Source organism: Lissotriton vulgaris, chromosome 1_1 (assembly GCF_964263255.1).
Source record: "Lissotriton vulgaris chromosome 1_1, aLisVul1.2, whole genome shotgun sequence".
In the NCBI taxonomy this organism is placed as follows: domain Eukaryota; kingdom Metazoa; phylum Chordata; class Amphibia; order Caudata; family Salamandridae; genus Lissotriton; species Lissotriton vulgaris.
The window spans coordinates 1828463081-1828483606 of record NC_141685.1 but is presented as its reverse complement, the minus strand read 5'-3'; the positions used below and the strand labels follow the sequence as shown (position 1 = coordinate 1828483606).

The 20526-nt window shown below is 43.8% G+C and overlaps 1 protein-coding gene across 1 annotated transcript in view; it reads right to left on the bottom strand.

Moving 5' to 3' along the window:
* Positions 1-20526, bottom strand: part of EEA1 (early endosome antigen 1) — a 641400-nt gene that overhangs the window by 429705 nt on the left and 191169 nt on the right. Inside the window, exon 13 of the mRNA XM_086919279.1 lies at positions 617-736. Coding sequence (XP_086775405.1) covers positions 617-736 — 120 coding nt within the window. The remainder of the gene's footprint in view (positions 1-616; positions 737-20526) is intronic.

Below are 20526 nucleotides of genomic sequence, written 5' to 3'. Positions count from 1 at the left end.
AAAGCCTGCCTTACAATCATCACACTCCTTTTACCATAACTTATGCCGCAAACCAACCAAAATCACAGGCGGAGCCGAAAGCCCACTTCAGAATCTGTATTGGTTCCAAGAGGCCCTCGCATGGCGAAAGCAGCGCGTCGCATGGCGAGAGATGCGAATTCCCGCTGCTAATGCCAGGCGAGACCTAAAAACACGAGAACAAACTTGCTCTTTAAAGTTATTGCGACAGGTATCCACCCATGCTCCTTGCTTTTTCTAACCCACCAAAAAAACCTCTGGGGAAAAAAAATAACGTTTATGTCGCAGCTGGGATAATCAGGGCAGTATTGGCTCAGGACACCCAAGGCAGAGGTAGGTGAGGGTAGTAACAAGGGTAGACCTAAAGGGCTGAGAATCTAGATTGGTGTCCAGTATGGCCATGGCTGATGACACTTCTGGCTACCGTAATCCCATTAGAACATTTGACATTCATACACTTAGAACACTCCCAGGAAAGTGACCAAAAAGAACAAAACAGACTCCTTATTGTGAGACACTGCAACAAGAGGATCTCTGAACTGACAAAGTACATAAGCATCAGGTCTAAATATTTTCTAAACAGCAAACAGGTTTCTACCTGGGCTTCTCGTAATTTAGCCGTTGTGCTTTGCTGGAGTGTCTGCTGCTCCTGGTGCTGCTGCCTTGCTTTATCCAACTGATGCTGTGTCTCCATAGAACTTGCAATATTTTCTTTCAGCTTAAAGAAAAAATTAAATACATGAACTTTCTTTTTCATCCGATCCTGCAAAATATCGGTCCATAAAAACTAACAATTGGAAATGCATGCTTGTATCTTCATCAGAATGACTGTAAGCATCCATGTTACAATGTCCCCATCACAGTACAACAACCCAAATCACCAACAATTCGACAGACTGGTGTAAGCATGCAAAAAAGTTCCATCTCTCTTTTATAGAATGGGTGCAGCACTGAGGCAGAACTTTGACATTTTTGACAAAGGCGAGACAATTCACAGTGGTAATTCTTGTTTAGAAGCTGCAACTTGAGATTTAAACAAATATGTGCGGGTGTGGCTGTTTTATGGTGTAAAGCTAAGATCCGTTGTCTGGGTATCTCGCCGCTCAGCCTAAATGCCGGCAGGGCCGATTAGCCTGTCACAAATCACTGAGGTGGGTCATAGCCACTAACACCTGGAGATCATAGTGCTACTAAATGGTAAAAAAGCTGCAGCAATACTTACACAAAAACAGATGAATATTACCCACCTTTGTGCAAAGCTTTTATTACACGAGTGTAGTCTCGCAGAGTTATTGGTCAATTCCAGTTTGTCGTTTTGCTGCTTCTCTTGTGCCCGTGCACTCACGCAGTTTTCGCTTACAACTTAAGGGTTACATGGTGCCTGTAATTTTGGGTGATTTTGTAGGAGAGCGCATCTTTTGTTCGGCTTTTTCCCGCAAGTGACTCAACACACTTTACACTCATGTTGAAAATGCTTGAGAAAGCTCCGATTGTCAAATAAACTTGTTGGAACGTAGAATATTTTTTCACACTTTTTCAACAAATAGCTGAAGATTACAAGGAAACCAAGCCGAACACCCCAAATGATTATGCGCTTAAAACCATTATTTTATCCTCTACCGTGGAATACTCTGCATACAGCCGAGTGCAGAGAAAAATAATATTCATGCGCTGTATTGTTTGCCTAATTGCCACCATAAGATGCTTATCTTTTAAAACACTGCGGTGTTGAAATTGTTACTGAACTGTTCCAACTTACAGTGGCAAGTTATTCAGGAGCGTGCTTGCATTACAAGGCACGGCGAGGCAATGTTTTGAGACTGCACTTCGTATTGCAGGACAATGTCGTAAAATACCCTTAATACCCTTAACATTGCTCCAAGTCGAACTGGCCATTACACCAGAGTCAGATTATCTTTTGAGTGGGAACTAACCAGTAAAAAAAAAAAAAAAAAAGACCACGTGTGAAAGGAAACTCAACATCAATCTGATTTTTTTCAAACTGGCTGATTTTAAGAACAAACCGTAAAATGTATTTTGCTAGAATTACTAACCAAAACCAACACTTTCTTTTACAAGCTAAGCACTGGTTATACCACATTCTAGAATTTAGCAAATATGGCTATCCAAAGAGTAGCTTACTTTCTGGTAGCAATTTTTCTGGTGGGTACAAGTTCCTACCTCAGATTGTTTCAGCTTATAAATATTCTCCAAACACTCGACTGGATCCGGACACCTAATTTAAGCTACCATAAATTCTTGAGCACCTGTGCGCTGGCATCAGTTCTTGAAACTTTTCCCTCGTCCCACTGAAGTGTGCGGAGAGGAACCGAGAGAGGATTAGAGACAGGAGTAAAAGCAGCAGGATTATTTTCCTAACGCCAAAAGTTATTAATTCCAGCAGTGAGTCATTAAGGGAGGAAGAAGGGCAATAACATCTCTGGGAAGATCATGTATTCACCAGACCTATTATTACAGAACAGAAGTAACTTTGTATCTTCCTATGGATTCCTCACCTTATGAATGATTCCCAAAGCAAGAGGTGAGGCTGGGTAGTGCCCAATAACCAAAGAAATCACGCAACACAGCCTTGCAAAGGTTCGACCATTGCATCTTGGCTGAGAAGCAGTAAAGTTTAGAGAAAGTATGCAAGGGAGCCCACTTGGCTGCTCGGCAGATGACAGCCACTGGCCCGCTTCAGGTAAGAGCGTGGAAGCAACCATGACCCTACTAGAGTGGGCATGAATACCCTCCAGGTAGCCTTTTTTGTCTATGTCGAGCAAATCTTGAGACAAAGATGTCCCGAAGAGAAATGATGCGTTCGGTAACTGCCTTTCACTTCTTAGCTCTGGCAAGGGCCACAAAGAGATGATAATCCACTCTGTCCTGTCAATTACAATCAATGGAATAGGATACTGAACATCGGGGATTCACTCTAGGCAGCTAGTCATACTCTTTGGTTGGGTAAGGAGGAGGGAAGAAAGATGGATTGGCCCATACGTAAAACAAGCACTGGCGTTGCCAATAGGTTTCGCATTTGGAAAGTTGGAGCTATTGGTTTTGTAAATGACATTTTATATTTATATATTGTTATTGACAATGCCAATAACGATATATAAATATAAAATGTCATTTACAAAACCAATAGCTCCAACTTTCCTACTGCGAGACCCATTGACAACGCCAGTGCTTGTTATATATATATATATATATATATATATATATATATATATATATATATATATATATATATATATATATATATATATATATATATATATATATATATATATAGAAGCTCATCTGAGATTAGAATCATGGGGCCTTAGTAGTGTAAGTCTATGTTTAATTGCCATATGACCCTTTTTCCAACAAGGAATTTCCCCACATGCCGTAACTACTATACAGATCTGCTCCCAATCTTCCCAGGTTGTTAAAATGTTACAATCTGAGTAGTCCAGTGACACTGATGTCGGGATCTAAGATTCGCCGTATATATTTTAATGCTGCTTAGTTAAGGGGATTTGAGGACAAACGTACTATGAGTCCCAGGCTGCAATATATTGCTCGCCTAATACTAGCAGTTGGATTGCTGTGACATGTCGTTTGTGGTTGTGTGCTGCTTCTGTGTGACCAGGCTTGTTATGCTACTCTTTCATTTTAACTTGCTTGATACATAGTGAGGTGGACCACTAATGCCATTGCAGGGGGTGAACTCTGGAGGAAGGCAGGGAGGTGAGTTTGTTTGCTGTTAATGTTGATTCCTGTCGATAACTCAGGAGGAGGGAAGGTGGCATATCATAGGAGCTAGTGACCACGTACCAGTGTTGCGATTGACAATGGCTGTGACACCAACAAAAGGATTAATTGTACGCACGCCCACCAGAAAGGTACCTTGTCGCTGCATAACAAACGTTTATTGCTACTCAACATAATGGTACTTGCTAAATCCACCCAAGGATGAAAGGCCGAGTGGACCTGCTGGGTTTAAACCGGTGACCATGAGGTCACCCACCGTCCCGATCTGCTCTTTGTATTTCTAAATCCAGGAATGAACGCGCATGCACTCCATCACTACTGCACATTCATGATCTGTACTGGCTAGTAGAAAAGGAAGACCTTGCCTCTGAGCTGCATGTCCTGAAAGCAGCCCAATGACTTCCCTGACCTGAATAAATAGGACGTAGTGACTGGGCCCGTCGGGGCTCCTTGAGCCACTAAATTATGAAAGCATATATGGAAGCCTTACTTTAGAAGCTGAAGCTAATGGCTTCATAAGGCACGATGTGAGTTTGTTGACTCAGCTAGACTCGTAGCCTTAAAGGGATGATCCGAACTAATGCATATGTCTGCATTCCCGTCGTAACAATATAGGAATCACCATTAAACTGGTTGCAATGGACCATAGTGATCTAAAACTGGATTGCTAATCTACATTCAATAGATCCCTAGGAGCCGCTTTCCTGGCAGGACGCCTGGGCCATGCATCAGAAATTGTCACGTTGTGTTTGCCAACCCCCGTGTCCAAACAGCGAACAATCATTACAACCTCCACAAACAAAGGTCCTCAGCTGCCTCCCCGTCACAACATGGGAACCAACACAAACCAACAGCAAACCTACCTAGCAAACCATGGTTGGGATATAAGTTCACAATTCAACACGGTCTCCAACACCAATTCTTGTAACCAATAACTCAGAGTCCCAAGATTCATGCAAAATGACCGATACACAGAATGGAGGATCCCATCTACGAGCCTCCGCAAGAATATCCACCGAGCGGTCATTGAACCACTTCTCCTCGCAAAATTCACTACCATAGGAGGACTGCCTTTGGGCGTGATAATCAATGGTAACTGTGCAAATGACGAGCACTAATTGCGCATGCAGGCCAAAAAGTAACAGGGTACCATGCCCGCCCATGGAGACGTTGTTGGCAAGAACACATCAGGATGATGTATGGAGAGAGCCCAAAGCAAACCACAGTATCTTCAACAGTCAACGGATCTCCCGGCTCCTGGGAGCCAGCAACTGTCGGAGCCTGGGCTGTGAACCTTATATAACTTGCTGAGCTCGAGACATACAACGGTGAAGGACGCAGTGTTGCGACCCATGAGTCGACTTGTTGCAAAATATTTTGGCGCATGGCCCCGTGAACCCACTCAGAACTCCACTTTTTTTGTGTGTGATGGGGGAGAGGGAGGGACAGAGGAGGGTCACATTTGTGAGTTGAAAAACCAGGCAAAATTCGGACCAATTGAGAAAAGAGTAGAACAGTGCCACCTTGTGGCCTGACATTTTATGCCGTAGGGGGGATACAACAACTTCCTTTACAACTAATCTACATATTGTGCCCTCCCACAAACCATTAATTATTCACAAACTTTTGTTACTCAGGTTGAGTTACCATGTTATGCAAACTATACAGACAATAGTCTATTCAGGTATAAGCAATATTATTGTCACTTCATTATGTCTGTACTGTGTAATAACATTTACGCTGGAAACGTATAACCACCATTAATTAATACTGGTTGGAACATTTAAACTTATGGTCCAAAACCCTGTCATGGTCATATTGCAACACTTGGATAAAGGAATAAACTTATTGCAAACTGAAGCCATAAGAATGCCCAAAATCATGACTCTCACGGAGCATGTGGCGCTTGACTAAACAATCACAAAAGCTACAGTGCAATTACAAAACTGATGCAACACTGAAACCACCTTGGCTGTGGTGAACTGCAAAGCTATCCTCTGCCCTGGACAGCCAGTTGCCTCCTCCCAACTGCCCGATAATGACTTTTGCTGACTCAAAGTAAGCTCCTAGGGCGGAATCAAATCGCCAGAACGACGGACTCTGCCTCCTTCCCAAAGCCCTATTCTCGACTGAAGATGGGACCCAGATTTATATGTGTATATAGCAGTTCAAGCATTGTCCTTGTCTGGTCCGATTCGCCCTGTCCACAGACGAGGAGCAAGCTCGACCACTTGAATACAATTAAGGGTGAACGGGCTCCCATCCGGAGAGAAACCGAGTGCCAGAAACAAAAGCACGAGTGGAACATGGGAAATACATTTTAGCAAGCCCTAAAACCACATGTTTATGTAACCCTTGCGTCATATGTTACCGAATGGAACGGAACGTCTTTTCCTGCAATTATGCTACAGCCGTGGTCTTTACCAAAGAACCTGCTACAAATAATGAAGCTTGGCTGCCTTTATTCTGATTTTAAAAATTGAGTAACCTTGTTAACCGCTTCGATGCGGTGCACATTTCCCCACTGTGAGGGCGAATTCCACCCGTGCGCAAATTGGACGGCCCCTGTACTCCACTTGTGGGTAACGTTATTGCCTTATTGAGTTTGTGTTGTGTTTTCTATTTTACCTTCTTGTCTTTACTTGATTTAGTTGACTTTGGGTGAACTTCCAGACATTTTGCATTATATGGAACTCATCAGTATGGACTCAACCCTTAATATATTTGTCTAGGCTATCGGTAACTCTGTGGTTGAACTAGATCCAAACGTAATGCCGAAACTGCCGCTATTTACGATCGCTGACATTCAAAGCCTGTAAAATTGTATGTGTGTTTTATTCTCGATTGTTAATCGAGAGATTAAAACAAAACAAGCACTGGGGAATGCAGTGCAGATCTGCGCAGAGCGCTAGAAACCGGATGCGGGCCTCACTCAGCTCTAGGTTGGGGCAGGCGCTCTGGTTATGCTATGCTGAACAGTCAAACAAACGGGGGAAAAGAAAACACAGTCAAGCAAAGAAAAAAAAAGGGACTGACGCTGCTCCGAGTGCTCCTATAGCCACGACCACTCAAATTATGTAAACAAGGGAAGCCGGATGGGGGCGGGAGAAGGGACTGACGCTGCTCCGAGTGCTCCCATAGCCACGACCACTCAAATTATGTAAACAAGGGAAGCCGGATGGGGGCGGGAGAAGGGACTGACGCTGCTCTGAGTGCTCCTATAGCCACGACCACTCAAATTATGTAAACAAGGGAAGCCGGATGGGGGCGAGAGAGCCTGTTGGGGGGGCGGGAATGCGAGCGAGGGGTGAAGTGTGGCGGGCAGATGCGTGGAGGGAAGCCGGATGGGGGCGGGAGAGCCTGGTGGGGGGGCGGGAATGCGAGCGAGGAGAGAGAAGTGTAGCAGGCGGATTAGGGAGATGCGCATGCTTGTGTGGTCACGTGACCCGCTTTTGTGGTCACGTGACTCACATGCACTGTGAAGAAACCGCAGTGGTTTGACGAGTCGATCGAGCCCTTGAATTTTCGCCTATTACATTCGCAAGCGAATGATAATAGGCGAAACCTAAACAGATACAAAATAAGGTGGAATGGATAGGCAGGAACAGAGGGCCAACTTGTCAGGGTAGAATACTGTGAAAGGTGGACAGAGGGCCTGAAGTTTTCAGAATCTATGAGTCGAAGTAACTACCACCATAAAAACAGTCTTCATAGTGAAGTCAAACGAACAACCGGGAATCAGAAAGAAAGGGGATATTATTTGAAAAATCAACACAAGTTTAAAAACCCACTGAGGAATAATGAATGAAACAAAGCACATTATTCTGAAAGGTTTCCACTAATGGCAATCCCAACAAAGATGGCTGGTTAGGGAGATGCACGTCGGTGGATAGATCAGTCAAACAACTTTTTAGAGTAGCAATTACCAGGCCCTGTTGGGCAAGGGATAGTGCGAATCATAAAACAGACAGGCATGACTGACATTAATTCAGACATGCCATCGCACACCAATGAAAAAACTCATGCATGTGAACCCACATAAATGGATTTTGTAGAAGGTTTCCAGGGAGCAGAGATGCTGCCGGCCACATCAGAAAAAGAAAAGCACTTTAGCTGACAGCTCACTATCATCATGTGAAGCCACAGCAGTTGGGGTTTGGGGTTCGGGACCTTACAAACCCTATAGAGAGGGGAAGAGGTGGTCGAATAGATTGGCATACCATATCCTTCTGCCCCAATCTGGAACTCAAGATCAGCTATGCTTAATTTTCCTGCAAATTCTCGAAGGCTAGTATTGGGCTCCGAGACAAACTGAATCTGAAGGCAACCCCAAAAGGAACCAGAGAGGAAAGTATATGGCACAAAACAAAGGACTCTTCCTGTTCAGGACCGCATCAAAGAGATACAATATGGATATCACAATCGGAGAATGTTACATGTCTGTTACATGTCTGTTACCCCAGAGTGAAAGTCCCAATCGTGATAATCCTGCACAGAAAGGTAACTTAAAGCATTTGCTCTCATGCAAATGCTCCAGCAAGGTGAGCTTCTTCTGGGAAAATATTTTCTTGGCTGAGCCCAGTGTCACAGACTAATCACCTACCTTAGGGTCTACGATCCCACACCGCCCTTTCAGTTGGCACATTGAATGGTGTGGTGCTGACAGAATTTGAATGGTGTTCGCCAAGAGAAATAGAAGGTCTTCATGGCAAGGTAGACTGCCCGCAGGACCAGCACATTTATGTGCACATGCTGCTCTAACAAAGGCCTAGAGCAGTGATATCACCCAGATGGGCGCCCCAACTTAGTAAGGCGGTATCTATGACCTCAGAAGCCAGAACCTAAAGGCAGAAGGCCCACCAAAAGGTTAGAGGAGCTAAACCATTAGTGCAGATCTGGGTAGATTTATCTGAAGATCTGCACTGTCGCTTAGATGCTCCCTTGATGTGGTAGACCGTTTTCTCAAGAACCATTTAAGGGCCCTCACCAGCCATCTGGCGTGCGGCACGGGGAACATCCTTTACGACACGGATTTTACTCCGCAGTACCCTTACAACGACTTGTGCTGGAGGGCGCTACAGGACAAGGAATAATTTAATTTACTATCCTACACCTTCCCTACTGTATGTAGGCTGGTGTTGGAATAGTAAATTAAAAAATTCCTAAGTCTGCACCCCTCCAACGCAAGTCGTGGTAACGACTTGAGTTGTAAAAAACGCGTTGTAAAGGTAGGCGTGGTAAAACTATGCGTTGTAACGTCGTACAGCCGTGCGGCACGGACCAGAAAAAAGATGTGCAGAGCCGGGATCAATCTCAAAGTCAGAAACCTCAGAATTTGTATTTTATTTTTATTTTTTGTGTTTTATTGAGTGCGAACTTGACCCGTGAGGGTATCAGAGCGCTTTACATAGTATACAAGGTCAACAAACAAACTTAAACATGCAGAGAAATACAAAACTATACAAAAGGTTGGCAGGGGATAGGGAATACACGTGAATGATTGCAATCCTAGTTGGAGACAGTAAAAACAGAGGACCACATATTCTTTGCGGGATAATTAGTGATCTGGGGAGGAAGCGGCAGACTTAGCTTCATCCGGAAGCGATGGTCTTAGATTCATCAGGCATAATGTGGTGGATGAGGCCAGGCATTAGACGAGGAATTTACCCATGAGGAAGGTTTTGGCCTACTTCTTGAAGCGTGCGAGAGAAGGGGTTCTTCTGATGTCAGGTGGGAAAGAGTTCCAAATTCTTGGTGCGGCCTCGGTGAACGCAATATTGTAGGTTCTTTTTTTCTGAAAAAAGGCAGGTTGGAGTAAGAGGTTTCTGGTGGATCAGAAATTCCTGCTTCCTCCAGATACCACTAGTTTCTGTGCCAGATAGGCAGGGGAGTTTGTGTATAGCGCCTTGTATGTAATGCATGCCAGTTTCAACTGGATTCTGGCTTCTAGAGGGAGCCAGTCCAGCGCTTTCATATGTGGAGGGATGTGGTCGAAATTTCTGGTGCCAGTGAGTAGTCTGGTGGCCGCGTTGAGGCAAGCTTTTAGAGGTGCTAAAGAGATCTTGGGTAGACCGGTAAAGGTTGAAAATCCATATTCCAGTCTAGAGATGACTAGTGCTTGAACTGCCCTTTTTAGGTCAGGAGCATCGATGAAAGGTTTCAGCTTCCATAGGTAGCTCTTCTCCTGAATATTCTGGATCTGATGAGAAGGAAATGCCTCTAAAGGTTTTGTTCAGGACTACCGCAAGGAAGGCCAGTCTCTAAGTAGGAGATGGTAATTCTCTGACTTGCAAGTAAAGCACAAGTGGTTTGAGGTGGACCACTGTACGCTGAAGGTGCCTATTACTCTGCCTTTTCCACCCAGTTTTCATAGAATAGAAATTCTACTGACCTTTGGAGTGAAGCCATCACAATGCCCAGCACTTTCATTAAAAAAAACAAGGTGAAGCGGTCAGTCCATATGACTCCAAGGAGGTGAATATAGAAGTCCTGGAGCTCCTGTCACACCAACCAATCGTGGCCAGAAAGAATAGAGCAAAAACAGCTTCTTCAACTTGTCCTGCTGAATAAACAAGGTCAAAAGGCAGAGATCTAGGATGGGCCTCACACCACCTTCCCAAGGGGACCATAGGGAACAAGAAGTAAAAGGAATAGAATGAGGTGTCCCTTTCTTCCAGAGGCACTACCTCATTGCCCTTTTGTTTAGAAGGGCAGGAAGTCCTGCCTCCAGAACCGAGGCATTTGCTGGATGGAGCCTGGATCTGTTGCTGTGGTAGCATCCCTTAGATTTAACTCTGCCCCAAAAGGAGTGTACATCTGTTGGGGTGTTTGGAGTGGGTTGAGATCTCTAGTGGTCTCAAAATTTCCTCTATTGTTGACTGAACTTTCCCACTAGGATGCTAAGCTCAGTGGGTAAACTATAGCTTAACTGTTTTTGAAGCATTAAAAGGAAGAGTTGCTCTTCTACCCATTGGGCAATTGCCATCTACTAAAATGCCAGAAGAACACAACCAAGAAAGGTGGCAAAGCTGGACTCATTTGTCCACAGATCGGGCCACAGTGTCTGTAGAATCTACACCACACCTTGGGATATTTTTGGAGGTATCCAAACTATTGATTAAGCTGGAGAATGGCTTTTTCACACGGCTTGAAAGGCAGATGACTATTTGTTTTGTCAGTTCCCACTGGGCATGGACATAGTGGTGTTCTGCATGGAGGTCGAAACTGCCCAGCAAGAAGATCTTGCAGTCCACAGAGTCCTGCCTTTTTTTGGTTTTTTTGGGGCCCTGGGAAAGGCATCTAGGTTCAATTTTGAGGAGGAAGTGTGGCCCACTATCCTTTCTGATGAGGGCTGAAATGAACAGAACTCTTGTATGCAAAGGGCAGTTCTGTGCAATCTGGTTACTTGCCGGTGAACTGCTGGGCCTGAAAAAAGTTTCTCTCTAGCCAGAACAGGTTCTAGAAGTGCCTCACTTAAAGGAAGGAAAAGCTCTGCACCTTTAGCGAGTGGGAAAATGATTTCTGTCAGAATGTTACATTTAGCCGCTGTGGAAGATAGAGTTAAATGAAAAGGTTTGTTTGCGTTTTGTTCCACTGTGGATGATGTAGAGATGTCTCCTGAAGAAGCATCCAAGGGGTAAGGGATAACATTTTCTGAAGAAGTATCCTGGCCACCTGCAGTTCATAAATCTAGATGTAAGTCAGCATCAATGTTGTAAGGGAAAAGAGTTTGACAGTTTCATGGTTACTGTCTTCTGCATGGGCATAGCCCTCATCAAGCACAGAGTCAGACCCAAATAGTTCTTCCATCCAGGTAATACTCAGTTGATTTCAATAGACTTCAAAGGCAGAACCGAGAACAGGGCCAAAGGTGCAGCTTGAGTTGGGGTTGTAGGCAGCACCAACTGAATAGGATATGGGTTCTTGGCAAGCATTAACTTTATTCCGGGTGCCAGAGCTGGTAGAGGCATGAAGTTGGAGGCATCTGGTGAGAGCTGTCGGAGTCGCAAAAACCACTGGTGCAGGCTCACACTTAGGAATACACCATTGGGTTCTGCAGCCACCCTGAAAAAGCCCAGTGTAGTCAGCTGAAAGGACTCGACCGGAGTAGGTTTGGCCACTGTGGTCGGAAACGGAGTCAAGACTCAGTACCAAGATTGGTCCCAGGAGCAAGAGTGTGTCCTCCAAGAATAATACGACTGTTCTTTCGACAGCACATTTTGTGTCAATTAGGAGAACATCTCTCACGAGAGTGACCAACAAGAGTCTGAATTAGGCGAGAGTGGCCCGGGTGGGGCACATAATGGGCCCACAGAGTAGTAATAGTGTACGGAGCAACTATGTGACTCCCTCTAACTATATGCATCTATTGCGATCTTTTCATCTTTCCTCATTGTCGTTTATAATTCTACAATCAGAAGAACGTGGGCCTTGGCGTTCCTGCTAATGTGCACAAGATGATAGTATTTCAACTGTTGCTGCTTCGTTGGTTTTCAGAAAAAGGAAGAAAAAAAAAATCAAGAAATAAATTTATTTAATAAAATGTGCTAAGATCTTTTGATACATCGTTCCCAGTCAGGAGAATTCTGAAGGGGAACAGATCAGCTTTTTTTGCAAGCCTTGACCAAAAATAACATGGTCTCCCGCTCTCTGGTAGCCTTCAAATGAATCGATAAACTAAAGTGGCACGCCCCCGAGTCATAGTCTGAGCGCAGACACCACCTGAAGCTATCATTTGGATCCAACAGGAGCATTTTCCTGAAAATCTTAGGAGGAGACCTAATCACGGCTAAAAGATGAGGAATTGCCCTGGAAAAGTTTTCCGATCCAATCTGGCCCCTGGAGGATATTCATGAGGTGAGGAAGCTGCAGGAAGATGTATGCATCAGAACTGAAAGATACAGAGCCTTGCAATGTATACCATTTTGGGGCACTCCAAAATCTAACATTGTTTGGCAATAGGACCATTACACACTCTGGTAAAGATATAAGGAACTGACAGCATAGTGAGGTAAATATGCTCTGCTTACATCTACTATGAACGGTCACGTCTCATCCCTCCAATTGTTTTGAAGGACAATAACATGAGTACCATCACATTGGTAATAGCTGTTATTTTAGATGCTTAGGCATTTTCTGAGGGTACCCAGGAAGCAGACTATCAGGCAAGCGGGAGCTCACCGGGCGTTCCTTCCCATATGGCCTTCTAAACTGAAAACATGGAAAAGTATGCTCATTTAAATTCTGCCCTCTCCTCTTATATTTTCACTGCATCTGAGGTCATAAGCATAATATGTAGAACGCCAGCTTTGACGGGTGCCAAGGAACGCCACACAAGATCGTAACAGGAGGGTCCTCATAGCCAAGCTTACAGTCTGGTAGCAGTCCAGGAGCGGAGGCCATTGCCCCAGTATAGACTGGGCCAGTCTGTGAGGAAGTATCAGCAACAAATAGAAAAATATGAGGAAGATGACCGGATAAATCAGGTGTACTGTAGAACACTCAAAAGATAGAGAATCAAGCACAGGAAAGAGCTATCCGGATTGGACATGAACCCCTGAGCAAAACTGACTGATGAGGAAAACTATAACCGGAGGCAATGATATGGAATGCGAGGGCTGTGGGTGTGTTCAGAAAAGGATGTGCAAAGAACCAAGCACCTGATGTGATGCACAGGCAGAGCAGGTGACATTATGAGATGATGGCAAGTCCAACATGCACTGCGGAGGTGTAATGGTACTAGACATGAACAACTCAAGTGACTATAAGAGGCAGGAGGATCGTTGGTAGATCAAAGAGTTTGCAAAGGTGGAAGATCAAGAGTAATGGGGATTCTCCTTAAGCCCCGGGACTCGGACTCTCTGAATAATTTCAGCACCAGGACAACAGGAAAGGGGGTTGCTATAAATCATTCCCTTTTTGAGTGCATGATCTACTCAACAACCTCCCCCTCTCCCTAGTTGGCCCGTATTAAATGTCTATAAATATCCTGCTTCCTACCTCCTTCACCCATGTTTATATTTGTAACTTTCTTCACCACAGTGGGATTATTTCTAATTTTTTTTGGGCCAATCCACTTTCTCACCCTACTGGTCAACTCCTCTAATCTTCTGCCACCTTAAAATTCTCCGCTTACAACCATGTGATATCGCATCCCTTCTGGGAAGTCCAGAAATCCAGCTTGGCATACAAGGATGACTCACTATACTGAAGGGGAATGGGACTGCAGAGTAGACAAGCCTGGACGCTATATCACCATTGGAAATCTGAAACCCTATTGAGGACTAAGTTACAAGAAATGCAAGCACTTGTCTTCTGTTTATATTGCAATTGTGAATGCACAGATATGGAAACGGTGATCTTATACTAATATCTGAAGAATTTGAGCGCGGCATTATACAAATGAAGTACTGAGAAATCCAATTGTCTGGTAATATGATATTAATGTAAAGCGTTACATATTATATTAAAAACTGAAGTAGAAAAAAATTCGAAGTGTGGTTCGAAGCAATAGATATTAAAATACATGTTATAAAGCGCAAACTGGGGCATGTTGAAGTATCACACTGTATACTAGTGAAAGTTTCCAAGAGTGCATACTAAAATGGGTATATCGAACCCGTCTAACTGTTGTAACGGAGGCCTTTGGAATTTGGCAAAAAGGCTTCCTGAGCCCCAGAGGAATATGGCGATGTGGGAAATATACGCTTTGGCAAAGTTCAGTGAGCAGTGCATCGTGCAATCGGGCTAGGTATGCTGCACCATGGTACAATCATACAATGTATGCTGAGTGGGGAATTATGGAAGCGGACAGTTTAAGGTAAGTAGTACATATTGGATCTGGCAACATATACCACCTGGAGAACTACAGAATTTAGTACTGTATATAATAATAATATATTAAAGGAACTGTAACTAACTGGATGGTTTTGGAAAGTAGTGATGCGGGTTTACTGGGCCACTGCGGAAAGAACTCACTATGGATCAATGAAGATTTGGGAAATTGGGCCGTGTTCCACTCCACTACAATTCCACTCTAAGTACAGCAAGTTTTAATTCAAATCAGGTTTTCACTATTGTTAATGCCTGGCATTAACTTTTCCAAATATTCCCCAGAGAGTAGGTCTGTCGTGCAGGTCGGGATAAATCTTAAAACCACCTTCAGATGTGTAGTTATGTTTTGAAAACTGACTATCTGTATCATATGATCTTTTAGGATAATCCAATACTAATATTTAGGACAACATAATTACTTGTAGGTAAACTCAATTTACTGTCGTTCCGCATTATACTTATGGTTCTGTACAATGTTTCAGACAATTTAAAATCTCAAAAAGGATGGGTCAATTTTAGGCGATTTGTGCAACAATTTTGTAAATCCAAAGCAGAATGATACTAGAACGAGTTTTGCATGCACAAGAGAAAGATTAAGTTACTTACCCAGGAAGCATCTGTTCTTTGCATGTAGATTTGTAGATTCACATGCTTTGCATACTTATTTTTCTTCGAAGAATTCTTTTCCTATTCACGAGGTAAGGTGATTCCTCCTTTCCGTTAGAGTGCACATGGACATCAATTCCACTGTTAGATTGTTTAACTGCAAGAGGGTGAGAATGGAGTAAGTAGGTGTAGCATAGAGATGTCCAAGCGTATGAATATATAATTAAGAACTGCCACAACTATAGGTGCCTGGGGAGGCGGGTGGGCGCATGTGAATCTACAGCTCTACATGGCGAGAACAGATGCTTACTGGGTAAGTAACAATCCGTTCGAGGTATGTGTGCTGTAGACACACATGCTTTGCATAGACTACAAAGCAGTATACACCCAAAGCGGTGGCTAGACTGTAGATGTTGCAGTTGTTTTAAACAGTGTTTAAAGTACTGCTTGGCCTACATTAGCCTAATGGCGTGCTAACACCTCTACACAGTAGTGCTTGGTAAATGTGTGTGGTAAAGCGGTGGCTAGCCTGTAGATGTTGCAGTTGTTTGAAACAGTGTTTTAACTACTGCTTGGCCTACATTAGCTTAATGGCATGCTAACACCTCTACACAGTAGTGTTTGGTAAATGTGTGTGGTGTAGACCATGTAGCTGCCTTACATTGATCAGCCATATGAATGTTATCTAAAAAGGCCATAGTAACCCCTATTTTGAGAGTGGAATGCTCTCTATGGGGTATGGATAAAGTTCTTTTAGCTTTTGCATAGCATGTTTGAATGCATTTAACAATCCATATTGAAATGCCAGAGTTGGGATTGCCTTTGTGAAGTGGAGCAAATTACAACAAACAGTTGTTTTGCTAAAATCTTTGGTTCTATCTATGTAGTACAATAAAGCTCTTTTGACATCAATCGTGTGAAGAGCTTATTCTGCTATAGAATCCGGTTGAGAAAAAAAAAAACACATGCAACTCAACTGCTTGGTTAATATGAAAAGCACAAAACACTTTGGGAAGGAATTAAGGGTTGGTACGAAGAACTACCCTGTCTTTGTGGAGCTGAAAGAAGGGTTCTTCCAAGATAATGCCTGTAGCTCACCAACTCTCCTTAATGACATGATTTCAAACAGGAAAGCAAATTTCCAAGAAAAAACAGCAAAGGACAATTGTGCAACGGTTCAAAAAGTGGACCCATAAGACTTCTAAGGACAATGTTAAGATTCCATACTGGCGCGGGGAAATTCTTGGTAGTATTACCCTTTTCAAGTCTTCCAAGAAAGCTTTAATTACTGGAACTTTAAATACTTATACATGCTGCCTGTTCTGAAAATATGCAGCACCGCTGCCAGGTGCAAACAAATAGATGTAGAAGCCAATACAGTTTGCTATAAGTGTAACAGGTAACAGATAATATTTTGTATGGAAGCATCTAGAGGATAGGTTTAGTTATAACAGACAAAAAATATTTTCAACTTCGCTGCATAGCAAGCTCTAGTAGTAGGCTTTTTTTTTTTTTTTTTTTTTTTAATAGTCATACAGTCTGGTGGTAGATTTAAATAACCAAACTCTATGACTTCAGGAACCAGATCGCTAAGTTTAGTTCATTGGGATTTGGATGTCCGATTTCTCCATGGTTCTGCATAAGGAGCCTGGAGGTGAGATGCAGCTTTTGATGTGGAACTACTGAAAAAAGTTCCAACAGGGTGGTGTACCATGGTTGACCGGCCCATGTGGGAGCTACTAGGATTAGTGTGAGGGATGTTTGCCTGAGCTACCGAACTAGACACAGGATGAGTGGGAGAGGTGGAAAAGCATATGCAAATTTCCCTGACCAATTCATACATAGGGCATTGCTCTTTAAGTGCGGGTGTGCGAACCTTGAGCCGATGTTTGGACATTTCACATTGTTGACTGTAGCGCACAAGTCCGATTGTGGAAATTTCCACAGTTGGAAATATGGCATGAGAACTTGAGGAGGAAGTTCCCACTCGTGAATTTGCTGCCTTTCTCTGCTAAGGTCAGCAGTTTGATTGCTTACCCCTGGAAGGTGTTTTGCCAGAAGATAAATCCTGTGATGGATTGCCCAATTCCAAATGGCTTGAGAGAGGCGTGACAGTTGGACAGAGTGTCGCCCCCGTGTTTTTTTAGATAGTACATTGCTGTCATATGGTCCTTCCGGAATAGGACAGCTTTGCCTATGAGGTAAGTTTGAAAAGCTTTGAGCACTAGAAACACTGCTAAAAGCTCTAGATAGTTGAGGTGGAGGCGTTTGTGCTTGTTTCTCCACAGACCTTGTATTGTGAAATTTTGGAGATGGGCACCCCAACCTGGCAGATGCGTCTGCTGTGAGCACGATCTGTGGAATAGGGTCGATGAAAGGACATCGTCTTGATACATTTTGTGGGTTCCACCACTGCAGAGAGCGATGGGTGCTGCCTTTTACGAACACTAGATCTGTAAAATTGATCTTGAAATTGATTTCACTGATGTGCTAGGCACTCTTGTAGAGGATACATGTGGAGTCTTGCATGAGGTACAAATGTGATGCAAGATGTCATCATTCCCAGCAGCTGCATGAACACTCTGGCTGGTAATGTTTGGTTGGATTGAACCTGTAGTGCGATAGCCGAAATGTTGTGAATTCTGTCTGTATTGGGAGAGGCTAGTGCTTTGATAGTGTCTAGAGTGGCTCCTTTGTAAGATTGCATCTTAAGGATGCAGGTGAGATTTCTGTGCGTTGTTGGTAAAGTCCAGTTGATGAAGTAGGTCTATTGTGGTAGGAGTGTGTTGGAGACAGTTTTGAGAACTGCTGGCTTTGATGAGCCAGTCATTTAGGTAGAGGAAGACATGAATATGTTTTCTTCTGAGATGAGCTGCAACTACTGCCAGGCTTTTCGTAAATACTCTGGGAGCAGTAGTTGCTCTAAACAGGAGTACTTTGAATTGGTGATATTTGCCTGCTATCACAAGTATGTGGTATTTACGAGGAGCTGGATGAACTGGAACATGAAAATATGCGTCTTAAGTCTAGGGTAGTCATGAAATCTCCCTTCTGTAAAAGTGGAAGTACGTGTTGATGGGTTAACATGTGAAAGTGCTCTTATAGTATGTATTGGTTTAACTCTCCGAGATCTTAAATAGGTCTTAAGGAGCTGTCCTTTATGGGAATCAGAAAATAGAGAGTAGACCCCTGCACACTTGGCACTGTAATGGAACTGGTTCTAAGGCTTCTTTTGCTAAGGGAGGTTGCACTTCCTGTTCTAACAACTGCAAGTGGATTGGAGACAATTTGTGATAGCGAGGCGGAATGTTTGGAGGATTGGTGGTAAGCTCCAGGCAATAACTGTGTTGGATCATTCTGATCACCCATTTGCTGGTGTTATAGATTGCCAAATGGGGTGAAACTGTTGAAGTCTTCCTCCGACAGGAGTGGTATGGTCGGAGGGAACCGTGGAGAAGTCACTGCTTATCAGGAGAAGGGGAGTTACGGGTGTGGATCCTTTACCCCTGCCTTTAGAGTCTTTTCATCTATATCCTCCTCAGAAAAAGCCTCTTGAGAAAGGGGATTGGTTATTCTCTTTGTGAGAGGAGGTATTCTGGTCAGAGGGTGTGGTTTTGGACCTGCTCAGTAAAAAGAGCAGCAAAAGGACCCTCTGTTTGAAGGAGACTGGAGCGCTCCCGTGGACTTCGCGACTTCAGTGTCCTTTTTCATTTTTTCCAGCTCCTGGTCGACTTCAGGATCAAGGAGATGTTCTTTATCAAATGGCTCATTTAAAATAAATTGTTGGACTTCCGGCTTAAACCTGGAAATCCTTAACCAAGCAGGTCTTCTGAGTTAGATGTTAGTGTTGACCTCTCTAGCTGAGTTATCAGCAGCATCTAGAGCACATCTTCTTGATGAATTGGAAATTAGCTATCCCTCATTTACTAAATCTTGCACTTTTGCCTTATGCTCATCTGGGAAATATAGGAGCAATTCCTCCATTTCATCCCAGTGTGCTCCGTTATATCTGGCCAAGAGGTCCTGCGTGGTTGCAATGCGCTAGTGATTTGCAGCTTGAGCAGCTATGCATTTGCCAGAAGCGTCTATTAGCTTGGATTCCTTGTGTGGGGTGTGGGGGTGGAGGGGTGGGGGTGAGGGGGGAGGGGGGAGGAGCATCCCCTGAGGTTTGGGAATTAGCTCGTTTGTGAGCATTGGAGACTTCCAGTGAATCTAGTGGCAACTGGCCATTAATAAATATTGGATATGTTGGAGAGGCTTTATATTTTTTTTGACTCTAGACACACATGATCTTTAAAAAATTTGTCAGCGTGTCGCATCATACCATTAAGCATAGGGACTGTTTGTGTTGACCTTTGTATGGATCCTAATGTCTCAAACAAAAAATCTTGCTCTAGGGATTCTTTGTGAGGTTCCACCCTCTGGTATTCTGCAGCCCTGGCAATGAATTCTTGATAAGATAAATTGTCATCAGGTGGAGATGGCTTGGCAGGGTAAAGGTCTGGGTTGTGTCTAATGGAGGGTAAACTGTGTGATCCTTCCATGGATCTACTGGTGAATACATGTCCCCCTCATCAATATCGACCTGTCATGGTGTGATTGCAGAGAATCCTGAGGTGTGTTAGGCAAAGGATTTAAAAATCAGAGAAGAGGGTGGTGGAGGGGATGCTGGTGGTGGATGAAAAGGGCTGGTTTCAACAGACTGTTTTTTAAAGGGATCTTGTAATGAGTGCCCTCATCCGAAAGCTTGTGTTTATGAAGTAGCCTGGTATGACTATGACTCGTTTCTGGGTTAATATAAAGTTTCTTCTGATATGGTCTGGCTTTGGGTGTAGAAGATTTTGGCTCCGAAAGCGGTTTATTTATCGGCACAGAGGATTTCGGCTCCGAGCCGGATTTGAAATTGGAGGCAGAGGGTTTCGGCTCCGAAGAGGCTTTGTGTCTACTCGGTCCTGAGCCGGAAGACTTGACTGTGTGTTTCGGAGCAGAGTCGGAAGGTAAGGAGTCAGAAAGGTTGCCTGGGTGCAGACGTTGGCCAGAAGGCAAAGGTGGTGCCGAAGCCTTAGTTTTTTTGTGACTAAGTTGATGGGGCAAGGGGCCTTCTGTACTTACGTCACCTAGTCCCTGCAGAAGCTCTTCGGCGTCGAGGTCTATCTGGAGCTCCAAATCAGACTCCGACACGGGGAAGGCCTCTTTCTCCGTTGCCACTGATACACCAATTTCTTCTTGCTCAGACTCTTCACTGAAGATATCCGGTGTACCTTCAAGGCTTTGACGCTGCATCTTTTGAAGTTGAACCCAAAGATTGCG